The following is a 24,475-nucleotide window of genomic DNA, read 5'->3' as shown; positions in this document are numbered from 1 at the left end:
TGGTGGGAGTCGCTCATTTTACACGATGATCCGTGTACGCACACGTGATCACTACCCGAAGAGTTCATTTTTTTTTCTTTTTTAAAACATATTCATTACTAAATACATCCATAAAAAAATCAAAAAATAAAAAATCTTTTTAACCTTATCCTTTTTGATATAATATATATATTAACCAATTTGACTTCGGTATTTGACCGAAAGAATGATCCCAGCATGAATCGAGCTCAGAATCTTAGGCTCTATTTGGACTTTTTGGCCCTCCAAAAGCACTTTTAGATAAAAAATGATGTCTGGTAAAAATTTCGGAAAACTGTTTTAGCTTTCCGAGAAAGCTGAAAATAACCTTTTGGGAGAAGCTCCATCTTGGAGCTTTTCGAAAAAGTACTTTTAGGCTTTATTGGAAAGCTATTTTTTTGACCAAAATATCTATAAGAAAATATAACAATTACACACTTTGTCCCTTAGAATCCTAAAAATCTACTAGAGTCCCAACAAAAAAATTATAGCAGTGGATTAGATTCTCTTCTATGCAGAAAAGGTATTCTTCTTTCCTATTTTTGTATCCATCCTTTTGAATCATGTTTTAGAAAAAAAAATTTATAATTTCTTCTCCATCCTTCCGAAATTTATACCTTTATTATTGTATTATACTATAAATATAATATAATATTATATTATATCATAATACATTAATATGTTATATTAAATAATTTAATTTTATGTTATATTATGAGAAATTAATTTACGCTAATAATTATAATATTTTATATCTTTATTATTGTATTGTACTATAAATATAATATTATATTATATTATATCATAATATATTTATATGTTATGTTAAATAATTTAATATTATATTAAATTATTATGCTATAGTATACAATGTTATATTACTATATTATAATAATATTATATTATATTACAATAATATTATACTATATCATGTATTTATGTATTAATACATGTTATATGTTATTATGCTCTGTTATATAATACTATGCAATATCTTTTATGGTAATTTTGTCATATAAAAGTACTTTCTTAATTTGTTTACGAAACACATGTTAAAGTGCCACAACACTTTAGAAATGTAGTAACCAAACAGCCAACAGTTTTTTTATAAAAGTTCTACTTCAGAAAACTTTACTTCCAACATCTCTACTTCCAAAAGCTCTACTGTCAACAACTCTTCCAAACAAGACCTTAGTAGCTAACTAAGCCACTCGCCACAATGATCAACCAAACTATTGACTTCGGTGTTCACCAAGATGCGGATTTGTACCATCAAGTCAAGATGTCTATTGTTGTACGATTACTACAGTTAATTCTCTTCACGTATGTTGCGCAGTTAAAGCCTCATTGGAAAATTATGGAACATCAAGATTGTACATGAACCTGAATGAACGACTTTAACTCCAACCGGCAGTCATATATCGAGAAAAACTAACAGCACGCATCAATCAGACCTAACAACTTTAATAACCGACAACCCTAACAGTCTGCAGTCATGATAACTCTATGTTCCGGGTCAAACGTGCGCCGCACTCTACCTACGCGGATTGACCCAGTGCCGCGGTCATACTACCGACCGCTTCTTGGCATCATTGCACGCTACGCCAGCCCAGGTAACTACAAGACTCGCTCCCCTATATAAAGGAGGCAACCTAGGAAATTTGAGGTACGTGCATAATAAGCGCTCACTATTATTCAGAGAGATCATCCTCTGCTAAATTCTCTTTCTTCCATATCGTTGTTTCGTTATTCTGATTTAGACACCAGGGAGTTTTTTGCCGGAAATTCTCTGGCAAGTGAATATTTCGCAGACCACCTAGTGGAGAAAACTGGTGCTGTTGCTGGAAACTGAACCCGGGGGCGACCGGTCCGCTGGGAAGGAGGAGCTCCGGCGAGAACTAGCGGGCGGCGATCCGTCGACGAGCGGCGTCCTCCGCGAGGGGCCTGCAAAAAGCCGATGGCCGGGGTTTCCGGCGCCGGCCCTCCGATGCCTAAGTTAGAGGGGGCAAGTGTATTCAAAGGGAGAGAGTCCCCGCTCAGAGATTTTTTCCTCTCCTTTTATAGAAGGGTACTGGGTTACCTGTGATGTGATGGGACGAAGTTGCCGTACGACTGGGCACGTCGCATGAATTGGTGCACGATCAAGTGAATTAATGCCTTGCCGTCGGAGAGGAGTTCGGGATCAGGGGGTTGTCAGGGTCGACTGGATGCAGCCGAGCTGATTTGCTGTGGAGGAATGTAGATTCGTAGATAACAGGCGCCACGCGCATTAATTGTTGAGTAAGCCGGAAATACGCATTAATTGTTGAGTAAGCCGGAGATACGCATTAATTGTTGAGTAAGCCGAAGGTCTGCGGAGGCCATACGCATTAAATGCTAGGGGCGGTGGCAGGGCATGGTTTCTGAACGAACTACAGAAGGATGTGGCCGCGGTAGGTGAGTGGCGAGGTCGGACTTCCGAAGTCGGGAGCTCTGAAGTTGGGCGCTTGGCAGGGTGTCCGAGGTCGGGCGCTAGGTCGGACGCTTTCGAGGTCACGTGCTTGCTCACGTGCTTTAGGGCGACTTAGATTCCCCAACAGGTGCGTATACCTCAACCAACCTACTTAACCGTCTGGCTAATTTTAGGATCGTCTAAATTGTACCTCCACTTCGGTTTGATCCTAGGTCGGGCGCCCGAGGTCGGACGCTTTCGAGATCACGTGCTATCGATGTGCTCACGTGCTTTAGGGCGACTTAAATTCCCCAACAGGTGCGGATAGCTCAACTAACCTACTTAACCGTCCGGCTAATTTTAGGATCGTCTAAATTGTACCTCCACTTCGGTTTGAATTCAGCAAAGCCCAATGTTGCTTTAATCGTGACGGAGGTCAGCCCTTTTTCTTTATAAAAGGCCATAAAGGGATCCGAGGTAAGTCGTTTTTTTATTATTATTTTAAGCTCTCTCATACTGTTTCATTCCCTGCGATTCTCACATGCTTAAGCATTGGTGGGTCCTCCCCGCCGGACAAACTCCGACAAACAGATTTTTCTTCCTGATTTCTTATTGGATAAGATGCGTGAGGCAATCTTCTCAGCTAAGTTCAAGCTTGGTAGCTGCCAGCACCATATGCTCGGTTTGGAGTCGAGTTGATGGATCTGACTACTTCAACCTGGATTCCGTCTGGCCTGGACGATTCAGCTCGGATTTTGGCAGCAGTAAGGTCGGGATATGAGATGACATGAAGCAGTGTACGACAATTAGCATTAGCAGTCAATAATTTCATTATTAAATCATATTTGAATTCTGGACGCTCAATTTAAGTGGAAGGAAATCGGAAAAAATATTAAACGGGAAGGGAGAAGCTGATGCACCTCCGAGATGACTGCAAGAATGGGCAATATAGTCATGCCATTTCCGATTCGCCGAGTAAAGCTCAATCCCTATTCATTAGTTCAGCGCTAAAATGTAGAACTGTATTATATATAAATCAAGAAATCTTCAATTTAAAATTCTCTTTTTTTAATAGCAATCCTTCTTAGTAAGAAATTACTTTAAAGACTATATAGGAGAATGCATCATGGGGACTCAATAAAAGTTGTTCATGTTACTACCTGTGTTATACTATAATAAACGCTCAACAGCCCCAAATTTATAACTTCCACCATCGAGGGTCTTGCTGCAGATATAATGTAGAAGTCCTCAAGTTCGGGCATTGAGGAAGGTAAGGTATTGCAGAACATCTTATATAACTTTATGCAACAAGGCACTGTTACCGTAGCACAAACAACTGGTCTCAGATAAAATCATAAAGCTAGGAACCGGTAACTAAACTCCTTTGGCATTTGATGGAAACGAATTGAAGTATTTTTATAATTGAACCTTAATCCATAAATTAACTATGGGTCAGAGATCGATATTAAAACTTGTTGTACATGACACTAGCAGGAGGAAGAAAATGAAAATTCCATTTGCATGCAATCCCAGGACCCTAGAAACAGCGTCTCCCGATCTTTCGATCATGTAATCATATAGCAATAATTCAAAACAGATTTACAAACCTCGATTCTAACAAAAGTTCCAACGCCGCCCTATCATCAACTCGATCCTTTCTTGCTTATATACCTTCATGACAGGTTGACAACCAAAATTTTTCAATAATATCTGGATTTTGTGCAATATTTTCAGCCTCCAATGGAACTTTTCCTTGCAAAAAAGGATCGGCATGCCATGGGTTGGGGTTGTAGTTATCTTTCTTCGTACGAATCTACCATCCTGTCACCCACTACACGGATCTCAATGTACTCCAAATTTTTGCAATTCATCACCTGCACAAATCTCAAACCGCCCAGTGGGCGATCCAATGGCGGATACACGTAAAGGAAGCTGAATCCTACTTTCGAGCCATAGATACAAACCCAACCCCTCATGAAAGGAAAAGAAAGGGAAACCCAATAAAAAAAAATTCACTTCCATATCTCTTAATCTTGTAGACGTTGGATTTGTACAGCATTTTTTTTTAAAGACTGTAACACCAGATGACTCAAGCACCAAATGTCAAGTAAATATTCTTTTCCCACTCAAAGCTTCAAGATCTCCCATAAATTCATCACTACCACATTTCCTAGTGTGCCGGGGAAATAACTCACCTTTCAAATAGATTGAAGGCAATACCAAACCTGCATGCAGCTCTGGCACGAGTTTTGACCCCTGGGATTTGCAAAACCTTGCTTTTTGGTCGAGCCATGCAAATGAGAGATGAACAGCCAGATTCAAGTCTAGAACTCCAAATATTTCTCCTGAAGATTTCTCACAGAAGTCTCCGACAGATTGAAACTTAAGGACCTACAATCCCACTGCTTGAAAACATCCAAGTTGCAATTATAATTGGACAGAATGATAGGAGTCCTTGAGAAAGCCACCACTCCATTCCCTGAAGGAACAGGGGCAGCAAAGATCACATGAAAAGGTGAACTATACATATTCTAGCACTGTCTTGCAGCAGCTCACATAAAAAAAAACATGGGTTGCAACCGCGCTGCCCGAACTGCCTCAGGTGGAACCAAACATGGTGTCCAAATGCAAATGGACACTGTGGGATGAGACGAATTTGGATGACAAAAGATGAAGTGGACAACAGTCTCTGAGATTCCTAACTTAAATTTGATGCAGCATGTTGATGAGAAGGCCAAGAGATTCGTTCAGGAGGGCAAGGCGCAGGGGCAGGGTGCGCGATGAAGGTGGGTATATCATACCCAGGCATCAGGACTGAAACCCCTTTTGCATAGATTGACATCTGCGAGAGAGAAGCAAAACATGAGCCACACAATGTCAAGAGGATAAAACAATTGACAAGTCTCCCTAATAATCATTCAACCAGAACTATTGACAAACTTTACAGCTAAAATATGCAACGTTCACTGGATCTAGAAATTGCTTCATGGTTTTATACTCCTAAGTTGGCCAAAATGTAAAGAAAACTGTAAAAGTTTTTCAGAAGTAGATGCTTTCAACTGTCATCAAGTAATGACCAAATAGTGGAAAACTGATAATGAGTTACGACCGATAAGCTTTCCATTAAGTCAACTGCATGTAATATAAATAGTTCTCCAGTTTCAGGGATGGTAGGTTCCTTTCTGGATAGAACAGGCTCTGGAGGCTGAACTTTTGAGCATAAGAAATTAAAAAAACCAGGTTGAAACAGAAAATATGCTTGCATGGGTGGAATTTAGTTGTTTAAGGTTTGCAAAAATTTAGAACTAAATGTAACTACACTACCTCTCCAAAATTGAAAGTGGACCAGTACGCCATGATTATGCTCTGTCTCTGTCTCTCTCTCTCTCTCTCTCTCTCTCTCTCTCTCTCCAGCATGCTAGTGTCGCTTTCTTGAGAAGATCTGTCGGAGTTTTTTTTTTTTTTTTTTTGTAAATGAAAGAAATATTTCTATTGGCTTTATTTTGTTATCTTAATAATGCGAATTTTGTCATGGTAAATGACAGCTCAGTAATCCATGGGGATCTCCAATTTTGTAACATCTACATGTTATACATCATTTATACATAAAAAGATCCAGAATTCAAGCCAGTACCTCTTCATATTCAAGAAGTGATATTGCTATTTCATCGCATCAGTAATTCATGATTTTTGATAGTCTTGTCTTATTCTTGCGTCGTAGTCTTCTTGGTCTTTCAAATATCACCAATCATGCCAAAAGGCATCCAGGCAATTATTGTAGCCAATTGGCAATGATAAACAATACAAGGTCAGCCATTTAAGACTCATGGACTAATCCTTAATCTTTTTTCTCTCATTATCAAAAGCAGTCAAACCTTCATATATTTATTTTAAATTTTTACCCTTTTTTTGGTCCTTTCTCAAATGGACACATCTCTACCCTGCCATACATTAATTATTCCCTAAAAAATGCAACATAAAGATATTAAATTCCTCAATTAGCAGACGTGACAGCAAATTCAATGAAATGTGGAAAAACAAGATGATACATAAACAACAGTCTCTTAATCTCAAATTCTCAACCTTTACATCTGATCTCATGGTGCTCCTTGGAGCCTTGGACCCAAGTGTTTTTCCTTGTGTATATTATTATGAGAAACAATTCTAGCTTAAAATGTGGGCCACACTGTGAGTTGGTTCACTTCTCATTCTGCTAAAAGCATAACCGTTTGACAATGATCAATTAAGAGAGACGGATAAAATAATGTTACATTGGTGCGATACACAAATGCTGAGAAACCAAGCGAACATAGATACAACAATAATGAGGTGTACTTAGCGCAATGAGTTGCCTACGCATGCATGACATGTCCCATATTATTGCTCGTCCATTAATCACGAAATGGAACTCTGTTAAATCATCACTTGTTTAAGTGCAGTTTTGCTTTAAAATTTTGTTTGGGTGAGGGCAGAACAACAACAATTTAAAAATTAATGATAATGACATGCCAACAATGACAATCATCCAACACTGAGTGCTCAGACTATTGGGATCGACCACCCAATACAGTAAAAGGAAATCAGTATGATAATGTTGGATCATCCTCTCAAAACCCTTCATTCTCAATGTCAACACCAACCAGACCAAATCATTTCATGTGGAATCAGGCAGTTACGAACAGTGGCCCGGGCATGATTCCTTCTTTCTTATTCCATCTCAAGCAATATCATTTTTTTCCTCCCTTCAATTCTTTTATTCAGTTTCATACCTGGATCAATATGTGGCCACCTAAAAACACCTAATTCTTAATACGGCTCCAAAACTGCAGAAAACAAGCCTAAATACTGGAGTAACCACAAAAAAAGTTCAGCACATATGGACTTTTCTTATGGAAATTGTTTTAAAATGGGCCATTCTACGATACAACCTTAATATAGCGTTAGTATATATACTCTCATGCTCATATAGATGAGCCTTGAAGTAGTACTGTGCATTCAGGTACCCAGCAAACATTCTAACTTAGACTCATCTAGTGCTATGCTTCTTCCAAATATTCCATTGTGTCTTGAACTCAGTTGACTGCAAAAAGGTCTGACAATACTTTTCTAGGGCTTGTATTTCCTCCTGTCACTAAATCAGCCTCTTTTTAAAAATCTTTCGTACACACTGTAATGACTATCTCATAGGTTGAAGTCTTAACCAAAATAGTGAAGTAAACATCAGTTTTTTTTCCCCTTAAATTTACCCCTTGGTTACAGATTTTGCATGCCCTTTTCTTTATCTTAAAGTGTGCAAAACCAAATTTATGGATTTCACTGATCACGTAACTAGCAAGCTCTCTTCCATTGATTTCCAAGTTAGAGAATAGCTAAAAAGTGATATTCTGAAATTTCTGGTTTCTAATCATTTGATAGGCGAACTCACCTATTGGGTACCAGTACTATAAATGTTAAAAATAAATTTATAACCAATTAGAAGGCATTTGATGACTTCATTTAAGACTTCCTTCTTTTCCCTGGCTTCGATTCGTTGAAAATAAATAAATTTGCTACAAGGCTATCTCTTTGTCCACAGATTGCAATGATGAAAATATGCAGCCAGCTCTTGCTGCATATAACAACATCACGACCACAACTAGCTCTAAATCCAACTCATGTGCAAGATGAAAGGCCACCAGAACCTTCAGGCCAGTTCAGCCAACCTTAGTTACCCGACCACCAGTGGCTAGTTTGAGCTTCAGGTGGAGAGGGCCAACACCAACATTAGGCACAGAGACATTTCTGGTAGTGGGGTGATATTCTAGCTACAACTAGCACAAAGTCCGGCTCATGCTACTTCTTGAGCTTGTAGCAAGACAAAGGGCTACCATGGCTAGCTACAACTAGCTCTAAGCCCGGCTGATGATACTGCTTAGGCTTGCAGCAAGACGAAAGATCGCCACAGCTTCCGAATCTATTTCGACCTATACGGTTATCCGACCACTAGCTAGTTGGAGTTTCTAGTGGAGAGGGCCAACAGCAACATTATGAACACCCTCTTCCTCTCCCTCTGGATTCTTGTGTTGGGTGTGATTGAGACTCTACAACACCCTCTCCCTCTGGATTCTTGTGTGAGAACGCCCCCCGTCCCCCTCTCCCTCTGGATTCTTGTGTGACGACGCCCCCCGTCCCAGGTCCAACAAAGGCCGACAAACCGTCATTAACTCCTTGTTGCCACTATTATGCTTGTGCTCCTACTAAACAACAACTTTAAGCAATCCCTACTATATGGGACCCATGGTACTACTGCTGCTAATATTCAGGAAAACAACAAAAAAAAAATGGTGAATTTTCCATTAGAAAACTAGATTTTGCATCTTTTTTAATCTTAATTGACTCTGGATTCTGGAAAATTTAAATTTAGGAAGCGCAAGAAAAGGTATGGAGGAGAAGGAGAGAAGCCAAGAAGTATAGTTCCAAAAGGACCGCAGGAATGGGCACCGTCGATCGCCATTTTTTAAAGTCCAAATAATTAAGAAAGGCATGCATTGCTCAAATGTGCCAAGGAAGCAAGCAACGGATGTTACGCAAAAGCGAAAGGGCATTTGGCCATTTTCTTCCTCCTTGTAGCTAAGATATAATAAAATAATAGCAATCGAAGTAGAAGGAAGGGGGTGTGGTGCGGTAAAGCTTACCTTGGGCGAAGGGTAATCGAGCTTGCCGGCGATGCCCCGGCGGCGCTGCGCCTCGAGATCCGCGGAGGAAGAGGCCCTCCGCCTCCGGCCATCGTCGGAGGAGAGGAGGGGGGACCTGTTGCGGAGGAAGCGTTCGAAGATGGCCATGACGAGGAACATGGAGATGAGGATGGCGGTGGCGACGAAACCGAAGGAGACGGCATTCACCGAGTTGTCGAAGTGTCTCCACCTCTCCTCCCCACGCTCCACGTTCAGCGGAGCCATCGCCGGCCCCCCGACGCCGCTCTCCCCCATTCACACCTCCTCCTACTCGCGATCTCTCTCCCACTCCTCTCTCTCTCTCTAACCTCCCGGGCCGAGCTCCCTCTACCACGGATGCGCCATTGGTTCTCTCAGCGACCGTGCGATGCAGGGCGGACGGCTAGGATGGCACGGACGTGATTTGGCGGGAGATCGTCGGCCCCAAAGAGGGGAATAGGGAATGAAGTGGTGATGATGATGGCTCTGTCTAGAGGTCCAGCTCGCTTCCACTCGGTCCTTTGAATTTTATTAGGGAGAGGAGGACCAGTAGTCACCAGAGAATAAGATTGGAGAGAGAAAGGGGTCAAGGGGAAGAGGTGGGGACGGAGGAGGAGAGGGCGAGGGGGAGGGACTCCATGGGAGTGATGCGAGCTCTTCTTTTGCTTCGAGAGGCGAGCTCTGGATAAATAGAAATAGAGCTGCCCATCTCCACCAACTCCACCTTCTTTTTTTTCTTAATTACCATGTCTGCCACTGACAGGGGTTCCCCCTATCATCTCATCTAATTTAAGCTGCTCGCGTAATCACGCTTTGCTTGGTTTGGTCTTATATCAGCTTATAACAGCCATTATGGTTGACAAGTATGGAGGGAGGGAAACAAAATTGAACGCATAACTTGCTTGAAAAGGAGGGATTAATTCCATTATACAAAGCCAAGGCCCAAGATAAAGAGAAATAAATAGTGCACAGCAATAAACCCTTCCTTCCTCTCTATCTCTCTCACCACTGCTTTATTTGTTGATTTTTTGGAGTTTTAAAGCAATCACCACAATGCGAAGCAATGGAATCTGTTGCTTTCTCTTTTCTTTTTTTTTTTCTTATTCTTTCTATTTTTTCCCCTTAACTTCTCTCGTGTCTAACTAATCTCTAGATGCTTAGCGGCTAACCTCGTACCAAACCCGCCACCAGCCCCATAAAGCAGGTACAACTAATACACGTTCAGAAATCAAATAATCACTCGCGCTGGGAGGGACACGTGTGTCATGCTGCCGAAGTACCGGGGTAGATGCGGTCCTTCGTTAGCCCAGGAATCGCTCCGTGGCAGGCCTTGCAATTTTGACAAAAGCCGGGGTGCCTTATGAAGAACTCCTACCGAGGGTGGCCGAAATTACTGGGCTCGGAGCTCACGGGATTGATGGAAAGACCGGATTTTCGCTCCCCCGCAAACCCCACCAACCCCACCCCCAACCCAAAAATAAAAGGGAAAAAATTAAAACAAGACATGCCACGTCGAGTCCAGCAATGAGTGAGCTGTCGATGACATGGCGGGCCACATAGGATGACCGGCCAACTACCACATAGTGGGCTGTCGGAGGTCACGACGCGTGGCGGAAGCGAGTGGGGGCAGGGGGCGGTGAACACGTGTCTGTCGTTGGGTGGTCGGAGTGAGCGAGGCAGGGGGGCCTGGGTTGGGAGAAGGGCCGGTCCGACATACCAGCTCGCCTTGTCGGCCCACCGCGCTGCAAGTGGGGGCAATGCGCCTCGACATCTCCACCGAAGAGGAGATCGGACGGCGGAGGAAGGTTGTGCCCTCCGGGGATCCGACGATCCGGACAAGGGATATCTTCAGAGCTCCCGGGGGTCAAAGGCTCGAGCGGAGTGCTGTCAGTGGGGCCGCGTGCCTGACACGTGTCCCATCACGCGCCTTGCTTCGGAACTCAGGAGCCGGGAGGGGAGCCCGTGCCGGGAGAGGGGGACCAGATACGTGCCTGTCAGTACGTGCGGCCGCACGCATCGCTTTCACGCTTATGTTTTATTTTTATCTTGAGATAAATACATGGCCGGACACCCCATATTCGCGCGCCTTGGGTCAGGCAAACTGGTCCCCGGCATGAAGCCGGGTAAGGCACCATCCAAAAGACGGGCTTTTTCAAGTCAGACATGTATTTGGAAAGATTTTTTTAGACCCAGTAGGCTTTTGTTCCTTTTTATCTATGTAGCCTTCTTGCTAGTGATATAGCTAATTATGCTCATGCGAGATCAGTATGAGCAGCTGATGTACCAAAAAAAAGAAAGAAGAAGAAAAAAGAGATGAGCTTATCGGAAAACCCTTACCTTCTGATAAGTATTCGAATGGGAGCAAAAAAAAGTCATGGTCATGGCTTGCTGCTAATTTTCCCAATTATGCTAATGCTTTTTTTTTGTAAAAAATAGGAGGGGGGGGGGAGAGGAAACCTCACCCACGTAGTAGCCTCCATTGGGCCCCCTTCCACCAGAAAATGTTCGATGCAGGCCGCAAGTTTTCGCGTACCCTCTCTGATCTGTGGGCTCCCTATCACTGGGATCAACACCCACGTATGAGTACGTCACTCCAGCGCCACCTCGGTACCAGCGGACCAGTAGCGCTCCCACCGAAAGCATCCAAGTGTGGGGCATCCAGTCCCCGAATTTAATCGACGCCCCGCATTTCGAATCTGGATCATCTCGGTGGAAACAAAGCCATATTCCATCTATGCTACCACCTTGGTGGCAATGCTAATGCTTCACGTCTAGGTGAAGAGCAAAAAAAATACGTTATCTAACCAAAGATCCCAAGATGGCATTTTTCTTATGAGAGAGAAGCAAAATCAATCGTCCAATGCACACAATAGGTATTTATTTGAAGGGAGTTAACAAGATCAATCACATATCCAATAAGTGTTGTTTCTATTATTAGACAAACAAATGACCCAGAACAATCGGTTTAACTTACAAGCTACAATTATAAAACCCCAACTCATCCATCAAATCTTTCTTCTAATGGCAATGGAAGAAGAGAAGCCTTGGTGTCACTCGGATGACAATTTTTGCACATATATTGCATCTTGTCACGCTTCAAATCACTTGAGATAGGGCAAACCTGCACCCTCGTTTTACTCTCTGCTCATCGCAGCATACCTCTATGACCTCATTTTCCAGCCTACAAACAGTTAAAAAGTTTCCTACTCCATTGTTGAAAATAGTTAGATGATTGTAAATCCAATGTTCCACTTCATGGCTTCTTTGGGATTTGTATCGATTGTGATCAATCTATTTTCTTTCCTTTATTTTTTGTTTCTCTATTTTTTAAAGATAAAAACTGAGCCTGTGAAGTACCTGTGCCGACCATCTTTCATCAGTTTTTTGCCCTTTCTCCTCCCTTGCCGATCCAAAGAACTATAAAACTGCTTGTACCTTGAAAGGAACATCACAATAAGAATTAAAGCAAGAGTTGGCATTTCCATCATAAGATCTTGAACAATTCTTTAGAGTCCATGAAGTGATCCATTCTCTAAAGGATTATTAATACGCTTCCCCTTGGTTTTGTTCCAAATGATTGTTATTCTCTGAAAACATATGTAATAATATAATTACTGTAAAATATATTTTATAAAAGAGATACATATAAGTTAGAAAAAGTCACTGATTCAAGGTGTGTCGAGGTGGATTTTTCCCTTCAGTAGGTTTCAACCAGCTTTAGAGCAAATAATTTCATGGTGGTTTATTCCCATAATGAAATACTTTATCATCGTCTTACAGCACATTCCAATAAAATGAATCAAGGGTAAATCAAAATAGATCTACGCCCAATTGCACACAGAGATACTATAAATAAAACTCAAATATTAGGGATTAAAATGAGTATCACATCATCTTCACATATCCTAATTTTATCGTATGATCTCTATTTACAAGTTTCCAAAGGGTATGAAACCAAAAAATGTGATGCTTTGGAAGCATCTCTCTATGCAACTCTTAAATGAAGGGACAGAGTCTTCGAATAAATAGCTGCCACAAGAAGATATAGAAGCATCTCTTCATGTAATATTCTTTGGATAGTCAATGTATACCAAGAGATAGGTTTTCTTCAGACATCCACATAGAAACGAACATAAATAAAATATAAAAATCAATAACATAAAAATTTGAAACATCATAAAATCAAGCTTAAAAGTTATAAAATATAAAATCCCAACACCTGCAATCTCTCTCATTTTGTTAAAATTTATGTTAAAGTCCATGAAATATGTGGTATGTCATCGCCTATATAACAAATTATGACTTGTTGGCAATGCAAGAGAGGTTTGTGAAATGAGAGAGGGCGACTCTAAACAGACCAATCAAATGAAGAAAAAGGAGGAGAAGAACTCTACGTAGAGGAGTGTCTTTTACACAGGTAAGTGATCTGGAGTGTTTTCTTCCATCTGAAATCCATTAAATATGCTCTTTTTATTTCTTTCCTCAAAAAGGAACTTCGTAGACTTTAACATAGTTCAAGCATATAACTGGTGTATTGTACTCGACTCTAAGAATGCCCTTGGCATTCAATGTTGAAGCCCTGTTTCCTATTTTCATAAAATGCACAGTTCTCCTCTCAGGGATTATGTAGTTGTTTTTGTACCTTTTTCTAGCTCTCGTCAACTTGAATAGGAATGCTGAAGTATTAGATTAGTAGACGTCCACGATAGATCAACTATCTTGTGGGGATGGTCTCGATATATAGGCTTATCCTCTCTCTCTCTTTTGGTGTCAAATTTTACCTTTCATTTGGATTGTTTATCCTTTGTTTAGAAGTAAGATTGCTGGATCAACTAGCACTTGAGACCAAGGCAGATAAAAATTTTGTGTGATTAACATGCATTACTTGTGCAATTCTCACCAGATGGGAATTATAAGCAGATGGTACCTAGCTCATAGTTACATGTATTTAAATTAATTTATCCAATGCTCAACACTAACTACGAGGGTAGCAAACAACCAGACCATACACTACTTGTCGAAGAATACAAATTTGACTTACAGTTGATTGAATCTCACAGAAATGCATTGCCATCCTTTCATCAGCATTGGAGAAGCATAACATCAAGCCTTCGACTGTTACAATCCTAAGTGGGATCTTTCTGAGGCAGGGAACGAATGAGGCAAAACGCAGGTGGGTGGATTTGTTCTCGTGTCAAGCAGGTTATATCCTTAACATGCCATACTTAGTCATCTACTGCTCGCTCTAGAACTTAACGCATTATACACAGACACCTGATGAGTTTTGCTCCTACTCTTTATAGCACATCAAAATGAAAAAAAAAGAAAGAAATAAAAAAAAAATGCATAAATCAATCTAAGCCATCCAACTTCACAACCGTCCGTATAACCAGAAACTCTGTGGAATGCATATGCCGTATGGTGACTAATTTTGTAAATAAGAAGAAATAGCTATTCTGCATGAGGCAAAGGGTCAAGTAGGGTGAGTCATATTGGACTTTATGCAAACTCAATTCAAGCAATATGTGTCAAATTCTTTTTGAAAAGCATTTATGTAAACTTTTTTGTGTTTCAGTTAAATGACTTCTCATAATTTTGTGATGAAAATGTTATGACAGCTCCTAATCGTCTAGGAGTTGTCATGCGGTCTAGGACCACGTTATGTGGGGCATAACCTAGCAGGCTTATGCGATTAACCCAGAACCAATGACTATGATGATGCATAAGTATGTTATACTTCAGGAAAGAAGAAACAATTAATGTGAGACATTGCCAGGTTTGCAGCAAGGTTCTAGAGAAATTAGCCAGAAAACTGTGTTTCTCCCAACACCTCCCCTTCCCCAAACCAAAAAAATCCTAGTTCATGGAATTTTTTTTATTTCACTAATGTATTTCCTAGAAAGTTGATGTTTGAGTATATGATACTTAAAAAAAATAGTTTTTGAATATTTGGCTGATCATAAAAAAAAAAAGGTATAAAGACGCATACTTTTCAGAGTGACTTATATTTGGTTAAGCATCTACTTTTCTTAAAAATTTATGTAAAATATCTATTATACCCTTAAAATTAGATACAATATTTTCACTTACCATAATTGGAAGTCTTGGAGGTGGCTGCACATATTTCAAACTATTTGAAGAGACCCTGATCCATTTTAGCATGATGGCTTAAGAGCACTTTTGAAAAAAATAAAAAAATCACAATTTTGGAAAAGAGGCTTTCTTGTATCCTTCATGGATTTTTTTTTCATAAAATATGATTGATCGTACTTCCTCCATTATTTTTTCCGCCAACCAAACAAGTCCTTTTATCATTAAGAAAAAAAATATGATTGATGTGTCTTCACCTGATTCAGTCACGGGTGTAGTATCGAGGGAGCTATTGCCTGAAGTAGCAGCAAAATAATTGGACTGGAATGAAGTCATCATCTGGCGGCATACATTGGATAGAAAAAGGTTAAAGAGCAGCCGCCTTGAAGGTGATCGAGGTGTTACTTACCCACGTGAATGGTATAAACATTAGCAAGAGTCAAGACCTTCGGCAAAATCGGGAATTACGGATAAAGGTCCAGGAAGAAAACCACCATTTGAGAAGCTACTGCTTTACCATATTTGTGTTTCCTTCTGGCTCCTGCTCCAGCTCAGGAGAGGGACCCATGGTTAGAAAGATAAGCCAGAGTGATGAGTTTATGAATGATAGAAGATAATCTCGTAGGATCCACATGGACACACTGCCCAATATATGATTTTTGAGATGGAAGTATTTGATTTTACCATGCATCAATAACTGCATTCTATGGAAGCAAGGGCGAATGCAGCAAAGCTTCTTGAAAGTTACCAGATGACTGCTGCAACTCCTTTCTCAAATTGATCAGCAAGAACCAGCAGGAACAATGGCATGTTGGGGTCCTGATCCTGGCTGTTGCAACTTACCAGCTTTAGTGTAAGGTCCTTAAAACAGCTTCAGAATACAAGGGAATCGCCTGCAAATTTTTACAGTAAGTTTGATCTGCAAAGGTCTCATTAAGAACCCAATAACTTACTAGGTGGATGCAACAATGTTAGATTAGGAACCTCGAGCACAAGATATCCGAGACAAAACACCAATGAAGCTGGATGGAGAGCTGCAAGTGTTTGAACATCTGTTTTTGAGATAAGCTCAAGATTGAATATCTGCTATTCTGAAAATCTGTTATTCTGAATTTGAATTATTCTGTTATTCTGAATATGTTCGGTAAGCTAAAGATTGAATATCTATGTTTCTGAATTTGTTTGGTAAAAGCTCCAGACGGTCGGACAAGGCTTATCTTTTATTTAGGCTATCTGAAAATTCAAGGCAGCAGAGAAACTGATGGAATAATTTGCAGGAACATTTGATGATTGAAAGCATAATTGTGTCTTCGCAGTCAATTCAAAGAGTCAGAAATTATACATCATCACCATCAGAGATCTTCAATTTTCTGGTCCTTTATTTTTCCTTTTTATCTCCCCACAGCTTATTCAAGTAGTGGGGCCAGAAACTATACAAGCTGTTGACCAAGTTCGGAAGATCAATAACAGGAATAGGAAGTAATGGAGTCCCAAGAGCCAAAAAAAGTTTTAAGGCCTTCGTTGGTAGGTAGAAAAGGAGAGTTTTGTTGGCAAGATCTTTGAGTTCAGAGTTCCAGCCAGAATCCTAAGCAGCTAACTTTGTGCTAAAACAACAGAGATGAGCTGGGCAGGACATTGAAATGGGCGAATAACTGCAGTAAGAAGCATTTTAGAAGCCTTTTCTGGAAGATGAATGCAGAAATCAAGAAAGCTATGAAGAAAGGAAGCAAGAGGAGAGTCAAGTTGCAGAAAATCATGCATTAAGCAAGAGAAAATTTTGAGAACAAATATCAAATGAAAAGTGATAGAGGTTCCACTTCTGGGTTCAGTTTCTTTGTTGTAATTTAGGATTTCCCTTTGTTATATTCTCTTTTTTTTCAAATTATTATCATTATTAAGCAAGAAATTGCATCTTTGGTCGTATTATGTTTTAAAGACTTGATTTGGCTCATTGTGATAGGACATATGTCACAACTTGATGTGCCGTAGCTGTTATATCATCAGAAGGATTAAAGAGGTACTTGGTGGAGTTAAATATTAACCACCAGGATGCATCCAGAACATGCAACTCTTTTTCATTGTTTCCCCTTTTTCTTTTTCTTGTTTGCTGCAGAGTATGTAGGCAGAATTGGTTTCCTTTCTCTCCTTAGCACAATGCAGGAAGGCACTTGGACAATGTCTTGAGATATTTCCATACTTGGAAATTGTTTTCTATATTTTATTGTATTAACATTTTATTGTCATGAAAAAACGATGCAAATTTGGTCTCTGAGGCATTTCAGTTGAAACTTAACTTCCAGTGAAAAGCAAAGCCTCATATGCCACATTCCATTTATATAATAAAAAGGATAAATCTTTCTCAACTATCTCAGGAATGTTATACAGTTTGTTTTCAGACAAAAAAAACTGCAGAAGATGGGCAAGAAAAAGGATTAAACACATTTAAAATAACAATGCCCTTCAACCAATAACAATCTGGTACCAAGTGCAGAAAAATCTTGCAGATATTTAGGTGGGGTGTCAAAACATCAGGATATCCACAAACTAGGTTAATTATTTGCTGCATATGAAGGATCACAAGGAGCCAGAAACAGCTATACTGGAGAAGAAAACACTAGCATCCATATGCTCTATGGAACCAAAGTTTAGAAAATTACCGATGCATTTGCTTGAAAAGAACGTCATTTCACTGGCTTGGATTCAACACGTATGACTTTCATAGGGTTAGATGGCCGACTCTTCAAGCGAGGCTATCTGCAAATTGATGATGTGTGGATAAGCAACCTTCTCATCAAGCTGCTTCTGGACCCATATCAGCATCCTAAGCAAGCTTGAGAGCAATGAGTCAATTTAACAACTGTTGTTATCCATCGTATTTGTATGTTTGGAGAGGCTAAACAGAAAACATCTAAACAAATTGTAAGCATACCAATTGAAACATGAAGGAGAAATAAAATCATGGAAGTAGAATTTCTGATTTGAAAAATGAGATATCTTGAGAACAACATCAGGCCAAAAAAAAAGGAAAAGTCGGAATAAACCATGGTCAAGCAACATGCAAAACAAAATAGAGTGTCAAGAATAGTATTTCCTATAGAAACTAGTAGAACAAGTAGAATAAACTTAGACCAAGTGGAAGACATGGTAGAATTGCATGGGTAAATTCCTGATAGGAAAACATGTTGGGAGCCTTCAGCGAACCAGTAAGACTTGACATTCAATAGCTAAAGAATAATTAGCCCCATGAACTCATGTATGCCATGTTTTTGCCATGCTATCCTTATTTAAAAGGTAGCAAACAGGATATTTGCTTGGCCATGATAGAAACTGTCATCATTTGGGCTGCCATTACACATCTAAAGAGAGATCTATTCTATAATATTTGCTCTTTAAGCTGACTCAAGTCTCTCTCTCTCTCTCTCTCTCTCTCTCTCTCTCTCTCTCTCTCTCTCTTTCTCTCTGTGTGTATGTGTCCCCCCACTCTGTCCGTGTGTATGAAGTTCATGTATCTGTTTTCGCTAATCAAATGGGTTCTGTGCATTTCTTAGGTCGTTCAGGGCCCTTTTAAAAGAATACCATTTATTATTCACTGCCCTAATTACATGTGGGAAAATTATTTCCTCTTCTCTTTCTTTCTGCATGTGTGAAGTTCAGGTATCTGTAGTCAGTAATCAAATGGGTTCTTTGCATTTCTTAAGTCCTTCAGGTCCCCTTTAAAAGAATACCATTACTTGGATTCACTGCCCTGCATATGGGAAAATTATTTCCTCCTCTTTCTCTTTCCATTATTTGACTTTACATCCGGGTGTCATACCAATGCATGATGATACTCTTTCTTAAGCCGTGTACAATATTTGCACGTACAACACTTGATTGTGTTATTTTTTGTAATTCTGTTCTTTTGCCCCAAGTCAACAGAAAGCACATAAACATGATCCTTGGCATATAGGTGTACCTAACTTTGATTTTGCCACTTGCTTTCCTTTCATTTCTTTTCAGGTTTTCTTAAGTAAAGACCACAAAAAAATGATTAGCAGGTATTAAAACTGTTGTTTTGTGAATCAAAAATATAAAAAATATACTTCTAATATCATATGCATGAATTACCTATGACACAAATAATTATTCTGCAAAACTATCCACACAAAGTACTACTTGGGGTAGGAATAATTACATTATGATTCAATTCATTGTAAACACAACAAAGCTAGTACTAAGGGCAATGAGATTGAAGTGGGTGCTAATAAAAACTAGTAGTCAGTGGATCTTCGTCATGGCCTTCAAAGGAAACTAAAGCCTTCCAGTACACACTCAAAGAGAGTCCAGGAAGAGAATAATTTTTTCTAATTACTGAAAACTCCTAAAATACTCCATGCACAAATGGGCTTAGCAACAGTGGATGTGGATATTTTAGAATGGTGCTCTAACACCACCACTTACTCAGAACTCTCAAGTGCATCACAATTCAAATTTATTATACAGAGAAGCTTGCTTTGTCATTTTTTGTTGATGACATACAGTTCCAGAAAGGTACAAATATGTACCGATCATGCCTTAATTACCATTTCATTTTTCCATATGTACACCTCAACAAAACCAAAAAAAAAAGCAACATCATCTGCAAACCTTTTTCATGGCCCTCACTCGTGAGAATGGCCATCCATCTCTTTTGCAGTCTTTGCATGCTGGGAAACATCCAGAAGCTCTTCATAACGGCCTGGCTTTTCATCTTTGAATGTCATCATTGTCGTTGTCCTCTCAAAGCCTTTTTCGAAACTCCACTGCAAAAGACCTAATTTCACTTTGAGAAATAGTAAGCAGATGCGCTTCAAGTTTCAATATGCAATCATATCAGATTCTATTATCTCTCAATCCCCTAAGATTATGTAGCATACAAGGTTTCCATCAACTTATGCTTGCAACTAAGGCATAACTTATGAGCCAAATCCAAGTATTTGGGTTCATATGGCTACGTAATCATAAATATCATGTAGTATATCTACCAATATAGAGTGAAAAGAGGGGAACAGAAAAGGTCAGAAGTTTCCTAAATAAGCCTACGGGAGAGACTGACAACACCATATATATAATGGGTTGGCATAGTAATATTACAGAGAATTACATTCTCCAAAATCCTTGGTGCAATCTTGCGAGCAAATTACAGAGCCTCTTGTCTTGTTTCGCAGCAATTATTTCTATCAACAACTGCTGCTGTAAATGGAAATCGAGTTGGCAAGTCATAGCAAGTAGCTGAGAAAACAAGAATATCATCAACACTCAGTGCAACTTCCCTCATCTAACATATATAGATACACACACACACACACACACACACACACACACACACACACATATATATATATATATATATATGTATGTATGTATATTAAAATGGAGGCTCTATGTTGGCAGAGCTCTCCGTTCGTCACATGTTTAAGTATTCATCCACCACGTGTCCAAGTGACATTTAATACTATGTGGAAACACAAACAATTTTGTAGTTTAGGAGAGAAAGGAAGGGCTCTAAATCACAGGACCATGAATCATATCTGGTGTTGTCTCTCTTTGTTTACTGAAATGACCTCCTATCCTCTGGCGAGCTTACCTCCCCCAAAACATATCTCCTAATAGACCATGTATTTGCCGCTAGATATTACTTAAGATCACTAGGGGTGTTTAGACACAGAATCAGAGTGGTCCCGGTGGTGCCAAATTTCACACAGGAAAGTTTCGCTCCAAAATATAAAAGAGAAAAAATGTGTACTAAAAATATATAAAACTTGCAGATGACACTTTCCAAGCATGAAAAGTATACCTGGAGCATTCTATGACTATCTTTAAAATTACGCCGAGTTTCATGAAGTACTTTGATTGGCATAAGTATTTGTAGACAAAAGAACAGATTCAATCAAAAAGAAAGCAATTATCGATTTTTTTTTCTTATTTGGTGCTTATACATAAAAAGCATCAGTTTCCCCTTACAAAAATCCATTATTCTGATCAAACCACTTCTTTCTCTATTTTAAAAATAAAATTATTTTTATTTAAAAAATATTTTTTTAATATAATAAAAGGATCGTGGCTGTCATATTAATGAATCCATTTTCCATGACGGTTTTGGTTCCCAAGTAGGTTGGCCTTTAACATCCATTTTTTGGTTGGTCTCATCGTTTCCTATCTTCGGCGCCCGAGGGGGCATAATTTTGTATGCATAGCCAAGGATATTCTAGGCATTTTAGGAAAACTGGGCTTAAGTTTTTTGTCTTTCCATTAAAATACTCGCCCCGACCAATCATCAAAAGAGATGTAGATACATCAATCATCAGAGTTTCCTACTAATCCAACGGCCACTAAACAATTATATAATACATTATACTATTCCGGTTGAGTAGAGTACCATTTGTACCCTCCCCTCTATTTATAAGCCAGCATTCTCTAACAAAATTTTTTCTTTGAGAATATGTAAAGTGCATATAACACAATTCAATTTTCTAATATACTTTAAATAAACATATCAAGTGTAAGCATATTTACATCAAATGTATTATACATTACAAAACAAGTTTTAAAAAAAGAAAAAAGTTCTTGTCCTGCGAATTGCGTGGGTTATAAGCTAGTACAGTCTTATTCTGCAGCCAGCATGAAGGGCAAATTCTTGCACAATGCAATTCAAATTCACATTATATGCAAGTATATATTGTTAATGCTACCACAAGTAGCAAAATAGGCGGTTCAAATCAAACCATGAAAATGGTCAAAAGCCAGGAGTTATTGTAATAGCTTGTCAGTTCTTATTCTTTTCGGAAACATAGCATGCTGAAATAAACCATTCTCAGAATGTTTCAGAAAAAGCAATGAGGTCACAAAAAATTAAAGCTATGTGTCAGCCAATACATAAATGTTAAACTTCCAAACTACCGCTGAGTCCAATTGGCTTCGCTGGGAAGACTAATTTTAGTTTCCCAATCATGCATAACATTTTAGGATATCAATATTCAGTAATCATCAGTATCTATCCTTCCTTGTCAAATTTATTTCCTTACCGAAATTTATTGAAGAAAAAAAATATCATTTAGTTCATGAAGCATCCTCTCTTCAAATAGATAGATCTCTTGTGGAATGGTTTGCATCACAGTCTGGAGAGCTTGCTAGTTTGTTCATGACCAGCACATCTTGGATCTTTTAGAGTTTGAAAACGTTTTAAAGGCAAGGTGAAGGGCAAATACCTAATTTTAAATACTTAAGTAGCAAAAGATGCAAAGGTACAAGTGTAGCATGATTTTAACCCATAACAATAGCTCGTTCCTTGGTATCTTAGGTCTATTTTTCTCTTCCCTTCTTTAACTTGGCTTCTTTTTAATTCATTCAAAAATTTAAAGGACCACAAAAACTTTATCATCACTAAAAGTATATAAAGAACACCTGTGGCTTCCAATTGATTGTTTCAATTGCAGTCTCCGTCAAAGCCTTGTGGTCTGCCACTGTTTGAAATGCGTATGTGCTGTTTGCCAATAAGGAAGAGCAAGGAACAGGATGGAGCAGGTGATATATAAAGACTACTGATACAAATAAATGCATCACCAAAAGGAATTGAGGATATGTTCACTTCCAGATTCGAGCCAGAATTTCTTCCTGGTGCAAGCAATACCTCCAGTCAGAAGAAAGTTCATAACCAGCTTATTCATGTCCTTTGTCCAAATATGCGTCTCTTTTTGCTTCTTTTCCCGTTCCTCTCTCGTCATCACTCATCGTCTTCCGCATCGGCTCCTTGAAAGAAGGCACGATTCTTGTAGAAATCCCAACGTTTCCCTATCCAAGTGAATCGAATGAATCAAAATCTAGGTAAAATATAAAACCAACAAAAGAATGCCTGAAGACATCAAGAACGATACCAAAGGTTTTCTCATACCAACGATGACCAAAAGAATCAAAATTCCAAACTTTTCCAATAAAGAAATACGTCAAGAATCGACGAAAGAAACGCAGCGATCGGAATGTTGGGAATCAGCACTTGAAACAGAACGGGAGGCGAAGGTTGCGGCAATTGGGCTTCTTTCTATCGCAAGAAACCTGATATTATTCTATCTAAACGGCGGAAATGATGACGGGATGTAAGGGGGGGATTACCATCGCTGTGAGTGGATCGAAGTGGCCAGGGACGACCGATTCAGAACAGCAGCTATCACGTAGTCTCGTCTTGCCCGCGCTAATGGCGATGACAAGCTCGTCGCAGTGGCTCCTGGAATCAAAGAGAGAGCCGAATTCGATCGACAGTGCACGAAAAGGGAATGGGCCACGAGCGTCGGAATCCTAGGTTTTTTTTTTAAAAAAAAAAAACTTTAAATTATATAGCTCTAAAGTGAGTACATCCTACCATATCACGATAAAGTAAAGAATACAAAGAGGAGGAAATATCTCCAATAAATATTCAGAGAAACTCTCCGGAGTGCCGGACGACGAAGGAGGCGACTCAGTCTGCTGCCTGTTCGCCTCACGAAATACGTGTACTGAAAACCACCCAACTCCTGAGCCAGTCTCCAAGTCTCTCTAATGAGGGGATGGCCATCACTATATCTATCCACATCTTAGATCCAGTCAATCACCACAAAAGAATCCCCCACAAGAAACACCCACTTGGCACTGAGGACCCTCTTCGCATATGACAACCCCTCCCATGCAGCCCGAAGCTCTGTCCCTACAACTGTGAGTCCCGGTGTGTGCTGAGCTCCGGCTGCCACCAGCCTACCCCAGAAATCTCTGATCACAAATCCAACACCCCCAGAGATACCATCCACCGACATACTTCCATTGAAATTCACTTTGAGATGATCAAGGGGGTGGGGGCACCCAAGAAACGAGGGCGAATTTGGGCGCTGTGACAGCGGATAGAGTACCCCAAATGTCCCTAACTATCTCAGCAGTGAACAACGCGGAAGCTGCAGTAACCTCCCCCGACTGCAGTATAGCTCTATCAACCACCATCCTCGGTGATAGCCTCCTACCCTCAAATATGCCAGCATTCCTGTCCAACCAAATATAATAAGTCGGGTATGCTCTGAAGATGCCCTCCTCCCAGAATCTGGGGCTTCGAATAGATACTCTCAATAAAAGAATCAGGTCATGTGCTGACTCCACCGACTGGGGCAAGAAGGCTGGTGATCTGCTCCATATCTCTCTGCCCTAGGGCACTACAAAAGAACATGATAAACGGTCTCCTCCATCTCCATGCACATAACACAGCATT

The 24,475-nt window shown here is 39.8% G+C and overlaps 1 protein-coding gene and 1 long non-coding RNA gene across 13 annotated transcripts; both read right to left on the bottom strand.

The window, feature by feature from the left end:
- Positions 1-4,451: 4,451 nt before the first annotated feature.
- LOC103721463 lies at positions 4,452-9,842 on the bottom strand. Its single transcript, XM_008811686.4, has 2 exons — positions 9,124-9,842; positions 4,452-5,291 (listed from the first exon to the last, which is right to left on the bottom strand). The coding sequence occupies exons 1-2, from the start codon at positions 9,415-9,417 to the stop codon at positions 5,148-5,150; spliced, it is 438 nt and encodes a 145-aa protein (XP_008809908.1). The 5' UTR covers positions 9,418-9,842; the 3' UTR covers positions 4,452-5,147.
- Positions 9,843-12,021: 2,179 nt separating this feature from the next.
- Positions 12,022-23,533, bottom strand: LOC103721462. Of its 12 annotated transcripts, none has more exons than XR_005511599.1 (8): positions 23,359-23,533; positions 22,654-23,040; positions 19,858-20,012; positions 17,889-18,061; positions 15,916-16,124; positions 15,489-15,772; positions 12,499-12,576; positions 12,022-12,344 (listed from the first exon to the last, which is right to left on the bottom strand). It is a non-coding gene; the product is annotated as an uncharacterized LOC103721462 (long non-coding RNA). The 12 variants fall into 12 exon arrangements; XR_005511601.1 differs by having other exon boundaries at positions 12,022-12,322; XR_005511603.1 differs by having other exon boundaries at positions 12,022-12,576; positions 15,489-15,570; positions 15,641-15,772.
- Positions 23,534-24,475: the final 942 nt, after the last annotated feature.

This window comes from Phoenix dactylifera, chromosome 4 (assembly GCF_009389715.1).
Source record: "Phoenix dactylifera cultivar Barhee BC4 chromosome 4, palm_55x_up_171113_PBpolish2nd_filt_p, whole genome shotgun sequence".
In the NCBI taxonomy this organism is placed as follows: Eukaryota; Viridiplantae; Streptophyta; class Magnoliopsida; order Arecales; family Arecaceae; genus Phoenix; species Phoenix dactylifera.
This window is presented reverse-complemented; position numbering and strand designations above follow the sequence as displayed.

Excerpts from the sequence above, each read along its gene's own strand:
- LOC103721463 (XM_008811686.4), bottom strand. The coding sequence starts at position 9,417 with ATGGGGGAGAGCGGCGTCGGGGGGCCGGCGATGGCTCCGCTGAACGTG. Across the intron at positions 5,292-9,123 it reads TCGATTACCCTTCGCCCAAG|ATGTCAATCTATGCAAAAGG; the intron begins GTAAGCTTTACC and ends TCTCTCTCGCAG.